The 13,401-nt window shown below is 35.6% G+C and overlaps 1 protein-coding gene across 1 annotated transcript; it reads right to left on the reverse strand.

Annotated features, from left to right (window-relative positions):
• Positions 1–6,817: 6,817 nt before the first annotated feature.
• Positions 6,818–13,162, reverse strand: LOC113227023 (pancreatic triacylglycerol lipase-like). The gene is made up of 6 exons (XM_026459881.1): positions 13,111–13,162; positions 11,265–11,334; positions 10,155–10,300; positions 8,210–8,449; positions 7,227–7,560; positions 6,818–7,001 (listed from the first exon to the last, which is right to left on the reverse strand). Exons 1-6 carry the CDS (start codon positions 13,148–13,150, stop codon positions 6,890–6,892), a joined length of 942 nt encoding a protein of 313 aa, XP_026315666.1. The 5' UTR covers positions 13,151–13,162; the 3' UTR covers positions 6,818–6,889.
• Between the last annotated feature and the right edge of the window lie 239 nt (positions 13,163–13,401).

Genomic DNA, 13,401 nt, shown 5'->3' on the forward strand with positions numbered 1-13,401 from the left:
AAAGTGCGCCCGCCGCAGCTTGCTGCAGCCCGTTGCCGCTTGCTGCAGCTTCGTTCTCATTTGTTTGTTTAATGAAATGTTGCCTTATTTTGTAGAGGATAAAGTTAGTGTTCCATTGCTCGTTTTAATGTAGCGCCGCGTCGCGTTGGGTTGCGTCTCGGCGGTATGAATCAAGCCATAGTCGGTGGACTATGGCTGTGTGGTGACACTGGCCCAAAATGGTGAACTTGCTTCAACGTGAGAGGTATTGCCTCTATACATTCACAAATCGTAGGTACATACCGCTACAGGGACTCAAACCGTTGACCTCTTAATCGAGAAGCAACTGTTTTCCCACTAGACTACCAATGCTTTATTTTTATTGGCGATACGTATCAAATTCCTTCAACTCGACTGTACACGAACCAACGTCTGCTGCCATACTGTAACCACACCGCTCTTACCAGCTAACCTTAAGAATTTATCTTTATGTTGAGGCTGACGAGAGATGTCGCTGTAATAAGTTGTCAGCCTTTGGTAGTTGTTATGGTTCATAAGTTTTGTCACAGGTGGCACTTATGCCAAAAAACTGTTTATACCCAATAGTCTGTAGCTTGGTTGGGCGGTGGCTAAGGTGTGGCAACAGACGCAGGTTCACGTCCAGTTAGATGAGATTAATTTTTCTTCGTGTTGTTCAATCTTTGTATCAATAATAATAATAACCAACAACTGGAATAATTTCATAAAAAATATATCGACCCTGGAAAGATAAAATGACTAAAGTGCATTTGGAAAATATTACAGTATTTAAGTGATTTAAAGCAATAAAAAAAGAAATCATAACTAATTTTATTTGTTATATGAAAAACTAGAAAGTTCCAATACTCCATAAACACACATAATTTGAGATATGACACTTTTGCTTAAAAAAATACTTTAAATCGCTCTCCTGTAATATTTTCCAAATGCACTTTAGACATTTTACCGTTCCAAGGTCGATATGAACACGTGCCAAATTCATACAAGTTTTATTCGGTTTGATTTAGACTAAATTTAGTGTGGAATGTTCCCTGTGTATAACAACTGTGTATGCTAACACGTTTTATTTAGGTATGACATGGGTATGACTAGTCTGAGATGGACAGGTCTAATTCCTACTACGGGCTCCAATCTCTTACAAGCACCTCACACGGATTAGAACATCGTTTGTAGTTTGTTGTGAGATCTTTTGTGTTGAGATATTAAATCATTATTATTATTATTTTGTTAGGGTAGGTAGCTTATAACCTTTGTCTTCTTTTTAATAAGAACTATAACTAATTAGACTGCGCATCTAGAAAAATAGGTAGGTGCAAGAGAAAAGATGCTGTCTAGTATTTTTACTAAATAGTTGCTACACGTTTTAAAACTTTTTCTTTTGTTTTAGCTCAGACTTTATAGTTGTTCGGTTTTTAACCGAATTAAAAAAAGGGAGGTTCTCAATTCGACTGTATGTTTTTTTGTATGTGATTTTGATAATTCTTTTTTATTGGAAAAAAGGTACCTCAGTATTGGTCCTATTTAAATTTAAAGAAATTTTTCCACCTCCAAGGGTGGCAAACTAGGAATTAATCCGGTTTCGCGCACTTTCCGGTAACCGTTTTCGATAAAACTTGGCAAATAGATTGAATTCCACGAACTTTTGAGGTAGGTTTTTTGTACTCTGTACTGATTTTTATTATTAAAAATGCACTGTACATACTCGTATATATATTGAATAACTTTATTAGTAACAACTTAAAAGTATTTTCACTAGTCTTAAATACAGTTCGGTGACCAGCTTATTGACTTTAAATGGGATAATGAGAAGCCAGGTTACGTGAAGGAACTTATCCTAAGGATAAGTCGAACAGTATAGTGTAGGGTTTATAGCAATGACGTTACAACTTATAGACAGACGATTGCTTTATGTTGAAAGAATATAATATTATTTAATTTGTAACAAACAAAAACCTTGTAAATATTAATTACGTAAAAGGTGAGTAAAGGTGGACTGATCTCTAAATGAGATCTTTTCTACAAACTACTATAATTATTATTAATATTAATGAAACTATTTTTTCGCATCTAAGTTGCGTATATTTGTTTTTGTTTTAAATAAATGAACGTTTCGGGTTCTTGGTCCCATGGTCACGGCTGACTGATTTGAACTAAAACGTGATTTTAAAATCTTTTTATATTTCAGTGCGACGGCACTGCAGAGATGACACTACTGCTTGGCGGCAGAAATAGGTAAGGTGGCAGTACTTCCCTGAATGAACTCTTCCAAAAGGACACTCTACTGCTACTAATGGAGACGAAATGCCATGAACTAGCATTTTGTTTTTTTTTGTGACGTCTGTTTTTAATAAGCTTATAATAATAATATTGACGTAATTCGAAACTAACTAGATGTCATATATTATCTAATTAAAGATAAACACTAAATTAACATGAATTATACAATGTGTTGATTTGCATTCTCGCCATATTTACAGAGGTCATACTATATCCGAAACTGAACACAAATCACTAAAAAAAGAAATCGATAAAAAAATTTCGTAAATTCCTATTTTTATTTAATTGCTGTAAACAAATTTCATCCAAAGGTCATTGACTTGCACGGCACTTGCAAACATTTTGAACAATGACCTAAAATGCGCAGAAAGAAACGCATTTTAGATCGATTTGGTGGTGGGGTGCGGGTAGCGACGGTGGGGGAGTGTCGTATCGAGCGTGTGATTGGTAGATCAGTTGCTTCCCGTACTGCGTCTACGTCACGCTGACATCCCGCATAGGTACATTTTATTCTAGTCTGTCACGAAATGCCACGTGGTTTGTATGTTAACAAGAGTTAGTAGTGCACAAAAGAACCGCTACCAGGTTCATCAAGTATACAAGTACATGTCTATTCTTATCGCATGATGTGAAACGTTTAGTTTACGCGGAAGATGCGAGTGTCGAAGTTTCTGCATTCAAAGTTGTGAAGTCTAATGTTGAAACGAAACTCACGTGCGAATCTCTGCTTAGCTGGTGGTGCCTCCGGTATGGAGCCAGACACCAGCTATGGAGCTAGTACTTCTAGCAATACTTTCATGTAATCTAAAGGTGTTAAGTACCAAATCTACGTACAAAAAAATTTTTCAGTCAACTTTTCTAATTAATAGTAAATTGTAACAATACTTTTAAATGGAAAACCACCGTGAGACTCAGACATATTAACTAAAAATAACGGATAACTCACGTATTTAAGTCGAATTTTTGCTCGACATATTTCGAACCAATTCGTGGTCCTTAATCATGAAATTCCGCAGCGGTGACTCGACGGAAACTGCGCGCCAAAGCCCTGGCAGCCCGATCACTCAGTACGGCAGCGGCGTCGGCGAGAATCTAACCTCGTTTGCTTAATTTTTATTAAAGTCATATAAAGTTATAGTCATATATCATAGGATTGCACACTACACTAACAACGTCACTTTCTAAAGTCTCGTCTACAGTAACCACTGACGTAGTACCTGACACTGTTTTCCAGCCGGAGTTTTCCAACCGAGCATCCACTATCACGATTGAAATTCGAATGACGACCAATCTCGATAGCTTCACGTACTTTCCGCGGAATAAAATGCTTTTCTCTTGCCAGTAAGGACACTTCATCAAAACGAATATAGTGCGTCGAATCCGAATCCAATGAGTTTTCCGTCACTGCAGAGCCGCGATTGTCCCGGTTCTTAATACTACGTATGTGTTCCGTTAGTCGTGTGGATATGTTACGGTCGGTCTGTCCTATGTAACTCTTGCCAAAGTAGCAGGAAATCTTATATACACCGGGAACATTCAATGGCTCCTTATCCTTTGGTGAACGCACCAACTGCCTAAGTTGCATGTGATGGCGGAAAATCGTCTTGATGCCATATCTTCGGCGTAACAAGTGTCCGACTTTAACCGTTACTCCCTAATGTAAGGTAAGTATATCGGCAGTCCTTCCACTACCGCCGTTCACGACACGATTACAATGCCTCCAGTTAAGGCCGCTTGCTTTCCAGTACACGTTTAACATAATCTAGTTCCAGGTGCACGTATTGTGGATCACACAGACTTAAGGCTCGACCGATCAATGTTCTAGGTACAGAAGATAAATGGCATGGATGATGGTGTGAATCTGCCCTAAGGTACCGGTCAGTATGCGTCGGCTTACGGTAAACTGTAGTAAACAAACGACCACAAGGTTGACGCATAACCAAACCATCCAAAAATGACAGTGCTCCTTCACTTTCTCTCTCCACCGTGTACTTAACTTTATCGTGCACAGAATTGAGGTAGTCAACGAATTCCGGCAAACTATTTTTCGAGATAATAGTGAAAATATCATACACATACCGCCACCAATATCTAGGTGTTACAGACGTATTTTTTAAAGCTTTTTCTTCTAACCACTCCATGAAGATGTTAGCAGTTACGGGAGCAATTGGTGAACCCATGGCCACTCCATCAAGTTGTAAGTAGTAATCACCGTGCCATACCAAATACCCACTTTACAGACAAAACTCAATTGTTGTATTGCAAATATACACGGCAGGTAAATCTGTGGCACTTAAAAGATCTGAGATAATTTTAATTGTTTTGTCTACCGGTACATTGGTGAAAAGAGATGTCACGTCAAAACTCACCATAAGTTCATCTTCACGTAGCTGGATATCATTCAACAAACTGATGAAATGCCTCGAATCCCTTATATGACTCGCGGTCTTTCCCGTGAACTTTAATAGTAAGGAAGACATATGACGGGCAAACTTAAAGGTCGGCGAATCAATCTGACTGACTATGGGTTGTAAACGCCAATCAGGCTTGTGGATTTTGGGTAAACCATAAGTCCTAGGGGACGTCGGGTTTTGTTAATAATAAATAACGCACACACTCAACATAGCCCCGTACTAGGGAAACCCTGTGTCGCGGGTGCCATGGACACACACATAGACAACCACAAATTACACCCAAACTCACGAGAGAAATAAATGTAAGCTATACAAACATTTCTCCCGGCCCGGGAATCGAACCTGGGACCTCTGCGTGGCATGGTAACCGTTCGGCCACGGAGGTAATTGCACGGAGGGAGTTTTGTGGGTTGGGTTCCATAACAATACTAGTACATAATCATATTAAAAAAAATAGGTAAATAAGCGATCGAGAAAGACTACGTATCGCTCGGTGAAGTGGGTGGCAGGGTCACTGTCCTTGCGAGGTGCATATGACATGAGACAATTTTGCTAAACTTCACTAGATATCTATAATTAGCCAGAATATTGCACATAATATTTTTTAAAATATTTTTAAATGATTTAGTATTATTTATATTATTAAATGCAAGAATGCAAATCAACACACTGTAAAGATAATTAACACTCTAGAAATTTAAATGACATGATAGTGATGATGACATTTTTTTTTCTTAAACAAGTTTTAAGTGAACAATTTATTATCTAAATCTTTATATGTTTCTATATAAAGTTACTTCGGATTTGTGTTGTTTATTATGTTATATAGAAATCTTTATAAAATCCTAATCTCTCTTTTTTTACAGTAATTTTAAGTGTCTAATATTTTAATTAATCAAAACGTGACAGTTGTTGTTCTAATCCGTCAATGGCGCCTTCTTAAGCACCTTTACGTTTGAATAAACAGTCTTTAATGTGATAAATAAAGTACTTATTTCAAAGGCAATTAATACGAAGTGTTTCTTAAATATGTCAACCATAGTGTGTGGATGTATTTTTAGTAGTGTATGTATAAATACAATTTCGAAAGGTTGTTATCAAATTATTCAATTAAAACTAAGAAATATTTCATTACATATTCATAACATCAAGATTGCACCTATGGAGGTAGCTACTTTTGTCTGCACTTTTCATTTTCTGATCATTTTAAATGTATGAAATTAAATTTAACACGTTATAACACTTCTACAATGACACTTCGTGTGCTGTGATGGTACGTTATGAAAATCTTGTCTTTATTGTGTGCCTACCACGATGAGTGACAAAATGATTTCCTTTAAGGAACTTTTCTCTATACACATATCATAAACCTTCTATGATGAACGAGAGAGCAAGGCCAACACAAATGTACTTACAGTTTATTATTTTATATTACAAAAACACGTATGTCGCTATCAAAGCAAAACAGCAAACAAAAAGGGAAAAGGCGCCAAAAACAATCACATTTAAATGTAGAATTTAAATATAAAACATTTGTAGTGACTGTTGCGATTCGCTACAGAATTAATTTCCGATTATATATACATGGAGGCGCAAACAAGAAATGGCCAATTATGGCAATATTAAATTTATTTTCATGGGTTTATATTAAATTTCTATTACAGTGGCTTCCGCAAATTCGGAACGCATCCAAAGAGAAACTTTTTTGTTTAAAAAAAACTGATGAATTTTCAACTATTTTTCTTTCGTCTACCATTTTCATCGCTGTAGTGAGGTGAAAAATTATGTTTCGCTCGGCAGTAAACTTGTTTTGCATCTCGTGCCGTACGCTACGCTTAGAAACCTGTTTTTGCTCCTTTCGCTTGCTCAGGTTTTCTATACAAGCACTCACGTTAAAACTACAACTTTGCAGCCTTCCGTAACAAATAACTATTTTGGGGTCATATTTGGTGTTTATGCTTTAATTCAAGCGAAAGGGTCTTGGTTGTTGTCTTAATGATATACAGATATATGTATAATACTCAATAGCTGGAGCCGTTTTCAAATTTATCAAGCATTGTAGAAATGTATCTTTTAAAAAGAAAATAAAAGTATTAATGAAAAATATGTAAGTTTTAATTTGAATTGCATTAACCAATATACGATGCATAAAATACAGTGATAGTCTCTTGTTCAATGCCTTATGGATCAAGTAACATTTCAATTGCTTTTATAATCTTGTCGACCAGGCCGCACTTGACCAAGCAGCGATATGGGTACACGTCAGTCGTTTCAAGACGGTACACACCGGACCTGAAAACGAAAGAAACATAATAGTCAAGTTTACTATATTAACGTACGAAACTAGCCTCCTGCCACGATGTGCCATCCTTTTCCTGTTTCCGTGTTTTCTGAGGAGGAGGAGGAGGAGGAGGAGGAGAAGGAGGAGAATCAGGAGAAGAAGGAGAAGAAGAAGAAGAAGGAGAAGAAGTTCAGTCAGTTTTGTAAAAATATTTACATATAAAAATTGTATCTTACCCGTATTTAACCAAATCATTTGTGCCCACAGCCAGAGTAAACCCAGTACAAGGTTCTGATGAGGTGGCTTCGCGTTGGCTCGGACATCTATAGCCAATATTACGACCGTGAGTCAATGAAGCGGCGAATAATTCCCAAGCGCGGTTATGGCTACACGCAGTATCGTTCGCACAGCCGGGTTGGTCCATGCCACCGTGAGGATAAAAATCAACATGACCAACACCATTCAAAATACCGTGCGTGGATGTTTCCGTATGTATAACTTCAACGTAATTGGCATCGCCTCTTCTCAAAGCGTTTGAATGCCGTTCTAAAGATTTAGCCGGATTAAGACCTGTAATAATAAAACAATAATTAAAATAACCAACGGGCTGTAACCCTAATCTTTCATCGTTAACCCATTACACTCGTACATCCCACCTCTGGTCACGGGTCGCCTCTAAGGAAAGGGTTTAAGCTATATAGTCTATTACGCTGACCCAATGTGGGTTGGGGACTTCAAGTTTTCAAGGTTTATGTCCATTAGCGAGTAATTTAGAAATTAAAGTCATAGTGTATGCCGCTACAGGGATTCGAACTATTGACCTCTCAATTGCGAAGCAACTGCTTTCCCACTGCTAATGGTTTAATACAAATTTATTTTTAATTTCTTTTCATAACACAAACTCATAGCTCCGCATTAGGGAAGGTGCCGTGGACACACACGTAGACAACCACAAATTACACCCAAACTCACGAGATAAATAAATGTAAGTCATACCTATATCCCGGCCCGGGAATCGAACCCGGGACTCCTGGCTGGCAGACCAGTATGGTAACCGCTCGGTTACGGAGGTAGTTGTATGTGTAGTAGACATAATATATATAATTTTCCTATATTTGCGGCAATATATCTGACGACCTCGGTGGCGATCAGCTCAGGGGAGACCAGGTAATTGTCTGGAATATTATTAGTGATAATGGAAGAAAAATGTAAAACTAACCCGTAATTCTGGCTATGGTGTAAGTAGATGTTCTGCCAATGAGACCAACGATATGAGCTCCCATATCAAATCCGATAAGATGAAGATTCGATGGATTTGCTCTACTGGTTATTGTCAACAGTCTGATTAATTCAACTGCGTCTTTTGAGACTTGCTCTAAAGAAAGTGTGGCCCATTCCTCAACAGCTCCTCCTGACCAGTCCACAACAATAACATTCGTGGTACCACTTGTAAGAAGAGCTAAAAAAAAATTTTATTATTTTTACTCATTACTTATATAACTATATTTTTTATGACATCTATATGATGAGACAAACAAGACGTGCGCGTGGTGTTCTGCGACACGCCTGTCCATAGCAGCTGCAGTATCACTTAGTGCTTTAAATCGTAAAGATCTGAGGGACATTGCCACTGCGCCTGTCACCTTGACACAAGGTTGAGAATTTTCATCTGCGTGTAATTTCACCCTTCAAAACCAGAATGCAGTAATGCTCACATCTACTTGGCGGCAGAAATATTTACAGTGACAGTACTTTCCGGGACGAATTTAGGCCCAGTGGAAATAAAATGTTAGTGGACTGTTTCGACTTATAATATTCTAAAAAAAGGAAATTACAAATTTTAGCGACATGTGCGACGCCGGCGACCGTTTCGTGAAGAGAGTTTGATTTTATGTTTTTTAAGTTTACTGACTACGGCCCACACGGAGCGCAGGCAGTGTTGCTATGTCTATCCTAGATAAACTCATTCACAAGAAGCTCTACCTTCTGCCACTAAAAGTAAAGGTGTACCAGAATCTCATGGCATTAAATATTATTCGAACGACTTTCACCTGGCAAACAATGTTAACAATGTTAACTTGTCCATGTCCATTCAAAATATTACTTGTGTCAAATCGTTGTCTGCTAAATTTTTTTCACTTTAAGCGTAATAGGTTATGATTTGCATTTCATTGTTTAATTATTATTATTGTTTTGTTTATATTTCAATATTTTTTTTGTTTATAATTTAATCACCATATATTCACCTGTATAATTAGTATTTTTTATCTGAAATTCAGGATTCTCCTAGTTCAGGTATATGTGTTATATTTTACATTTATTCGCATAATTAGTCTTTAGTTATTCATTTGTATAATACGTTATTCAATAAACAATTTTATTTATTTATTTTACTTCAAAATAACGATTGTGTAGCAATAATTACTCAGAATCAGCTTTAATCTTAAGCAAAAAAGCACTGCAATAATGTTTATCGCAAAATCAGCGACGAATTCGATGCATTAAGTCACAATTCACGATTTAGAACCGGGTCTCAAATCTTGCCAATTAGTAGGAGTAAATAAACTCGATCTTTGAAATTTTAAGCTAATTAAGTCAGCCAAATCAAAGTGACTGTGGTATGTAATTTTTGTTGGTACTCAAACTAGCAAACCAGTATGCTGGCTAGTTTATACACCACTACAGTGTGTAGACAATGATCAGTAAAAAAAAGATTAATGGCGTAAATGCGAGTTACCTACTTCAAACCGCAAACGTAAATAAATCTATCCTACCCATATTATAATTGTTGTATTTTTGTTTAATTTTAAAATGTGTCGGAAATTATCTTTGTAATAATTTATGTTTATTCCCAATAGTTCCATGTGCTCCGTTTCCATGTGGAATAATTCCGCCGTCCGCTGATTAAAACGCGGGTAAGTGAGAAAATATTTTTTTGAGACGTCATAAAAAGCCATAACCTAATTTTAGAATATTGAAATTGTTTAATGATATTTCAGATATGATCGTTAGGGTAAGTTCAGATAAGTCAAACATGTTAACTAATTTTAAAAGAGAATATTGTGTTCTAGTTTTTTCTATTTAAAACGGTTATTTGACCATTTTTTCGTTGTCGTTACACAAAAAGACCAGCTTCCCTCTTTAAGACGGTTTAAAATGCTTACCATCACGTACGACTGTGCTCATTGGGCCTAATCCTCGATCGTTGATGCCATGCACGATTATTGCACATTTAGTTGATGACCTTATGCTGAGAGCGTTAACGGAAGTCGTGGTCAATAGTATTTGTTGTCCATTATTTGGTCTTTCACTGAAAACAGACGTAATATGAAATACATATACAAAAAATACTGGAATTCTGGAACTGTTACGATTACACAAGCACAATCGTTAAACATATTTAAAAATCAAGTAAAGTAATTCTACCTTTCACAATAGCAATACACTGCTGCTTGGTTGCTTCTCCTTCTTTTAAAACATGTATTGTATGTATTGTGTATGTAGGAATATATTATGTAATTGTATGTTATTATATTATAATGTTATATTAATATATATGTACGTATGTATAATGTGTTGTTTAATAAAATTCAATTTATTGGTTATGTAATGTAATGTAACGTAATGTTATTAATTATGTTAAATTTATTAATGAATGTATACCTAAATAAAGAAATATTTTATTATTATTAAGTATGTTTATAAGTATAATGTGTTGTTAATATTTTATATATGTCTGTGTAAATATTTAAATCTAACACCACCTCTTTTATTCATGTTTAGTCTCTCTCCATCCTATGGCTGTCTAGAAGAAATCTTCTATCTATCTAAAATAAGCAAATTTCTGTATTTTTTCTATCTTTAGTAACTAAACAATCAAGTTTTTTTCTATGCTATTAATTAATTAACTACAACATATACATAACATAGTTGTTTCAATTTTTTCAATATTTTTTTTTTATTTTGTGCCATGATTTCAACTTGGCTCTGCCGAATAATAGTAGTTGTGTTTTAATTTTTTTTAATTTTATGTAATGGAGGAGAAGCCGTAGTAGCCTAATGGTTTATACTATCGCCTCTAAAGCAGAGGCTGTGGGTTTAAATAGACAATTATTGCTCAATAAAATTTTAATATATGTTATCAAAACTATGCGAATAAGGACTTTTGTGATATGTTTATCGTTATAAAACCAGAGCCACATGATCAAGAGACTGTATTGAGTAGTTTTACCCCGAAATGGGTCACACTAGGAATGTAATACAATGTAACTTACTTTGTATACAGTGTATATGAACTGATGACGGGACTTCGCGGAAGACTTATTAGTGGGCCACAGTGGGATGCTGAAACAAGGACACAGTTTACAAATGTCGCCAGGCTATAAACTTAATCTTTACGCACTATTTGAATTAAAATTGAAATAACTTTTTCTGATTTCTGAATCATAGCAATATGCGAATAAGTTATGCTATTTCGACTATACCTAAGCATAATATATTATGCCTGTCATTACATTACTGAATAGACTCCACGACACTTCCTGTAATTTTAACAAAACTTAGAAATCATAGAGCATTTAGATGGTCCTTTTTTGTTCAGTATAACTACTGAGATGACTGTCAAGGACCAAGGAATGTATAGGAATCCCATTTAAAGTATTCATGATTAATATTTTATTGCAATCAGTCAATTACACGAGTGACAATATAAAAAAAAATCATCAGGCGGGCTTACGGCTAGGCAACAATTTCTTTTAGACAATCTCCACGTGAAGAAAAGTAAGATAAATTTTAAAAGCCGTTACTAACTTGTCTTGCAATATAACAGTTTCTAAACTAATGTTTACCAATTCTGTTTTCATATATTACGATAAATAAATAACACTTACTAAATTCAACACCATACATAAATTAAATAATATTAAAATGGTACAAATTCAAATGAAGTTACTTAACCTGTACCAAGGGATTTCACTTTTATAAAGGAATAAAGGAAGCCTGTCTGATATACTCATGCAAATTAAAATGAATAGCACAAACAAGTGAGTGGAATGGGCAGGAATATTAAGGATATAAGCATAGATGATCGAATAGAATGGCAAAGAGATGTGGTAGATGAAACGATCTTTAAGGTATGGTGCAGAAGGATAGCCAAGAGTGGCTAAAGTAGAGGAAGAATATTAATATTACGGAAGTTTGCCTGAAATACTCAGGCAAGCAAAAACAATGACACGAATAAGTCAATGGGATGGACAGGAATATTAAGGATGTAGGCACAGAGGATAGATAGAATTAACTGCCTCTGTGGCCGAACGGTTACCATGCCGGACTGCCACGCAGAGGCCCCAGGTTCGATTCCCGGGCCGGGAGAAATATTTGTATGACCTACATTTGTTTCTCTCGTGAGTTTGGGTGTAAATTGTGCTTGTCTATATGTGTGTCCATGGCACCCGCGACACAGGGTTTCCCTAGTGCGGGGCTATGTTGAGTGTGTGTGTTATTATTTAAAAAAAAAAAAAAAGAATGGCAAAGAGAAGTGGTAGATGAAACGATCTTTAAGGTATGATGCAGAAGGAAAGATAAGGGTGGCTAATGTACGTAGAGAAAGTATATTATCGAATAAGTCAGTGGGATGGACAGGAATAGAAAAGTACGGGCACATAGGAAACAGACTGTAGAAAAGACTTGAATTGACATGAATACGTATATGCAATAAATTATCTGAATTTCGGTCAAACGATACGTGTGTTGTAATATATCTGCTGTAATATATTTCTGAGTTACAAATTTATACCGAAAAAAGTTGAATAGTGAAATTCGGAAAAAAGAAAATCGTGTTTGTAATAAGGTACCGAGCGTTCCATCGATTTCAGCGTTAAAATTTCCGTTTATGACTTCTTGACGAAAGAATCAAATAAGGAAATTTATCTTTGCGACGATAAATTCATAGAACAAGTCACAGAGGTCACACATATTAATTATTGTATACGTATCTTTTTAGTAACTGATAGTTGTTGAATATATTTTTTAATAGGTACATATTTATACAGATATTGTAGAAAATTATACTAACATGTTCTAAAAAATAAATTAAATAAAATAGTTTAAAAATCACCTTACCGGCTACCGCAGCGGCGAATATTAAGAGAATTGTAATCATTCTTTTAAAGATGACCCTCTATTCTGCAAAACCTTTCAAAGAATGTGACTTATCAGTAAAATTCTCTGCTATTTAAAGGCTGAGATAGTTTTGTAATTGTAAAAAATAATAGTAATTTACCCAAATCTGTTTGACATGACAATGGTCAAAGAAATGCAAATCCTCCAATAAAGATAAGATTATCTCTTGGCATGTAGCGGATATAAAAGATTTTCCTGCTTTTAAATTTTATTATTTGATTAAATTTTATG

This window comes from Hyposmocoma kahamanoa, unplaced genomic scaffold, assembly GCF_003589595.1.
Source record: "Hyposmocoma kahamanoa isolate Upper Pololo Valley unplaced genomic scaffold, ASM358959v1 202, whole genome shotgun sequence".
Classification (NCBI taxonomy): Eukaryota; Metazoa; Arthropoda; class Insecta; order Lepidoptera; family Cosmopterigidae; genus Hyposmocoma; species Hyposmocoma kahamanoa.

Bases quoted from the DNA above. Each gene is read 5' to 3' on its own strand.
- LOC113227023 (XM_026459881.1), bottom strand. From the start codon at position 13,150: ATGATTACAATTCTCTTAATATTCGCCGCTGCGGTAGCCG. The intron at 11,335-13,110 runs GTAAGGTGATTT...TCCTTGTTTCAG, and splicing joins ATTCGCCGCTGCGGTAGCCG to CATCCCACTGTGGCCCACTA. The intron at 7,561-8,209 runs GTTAGTTTTACA...TTATTATTACAG, and splicing joins CACCATAGCCAGAATTACGG to GTCTTAATCCGGCTAAATCT.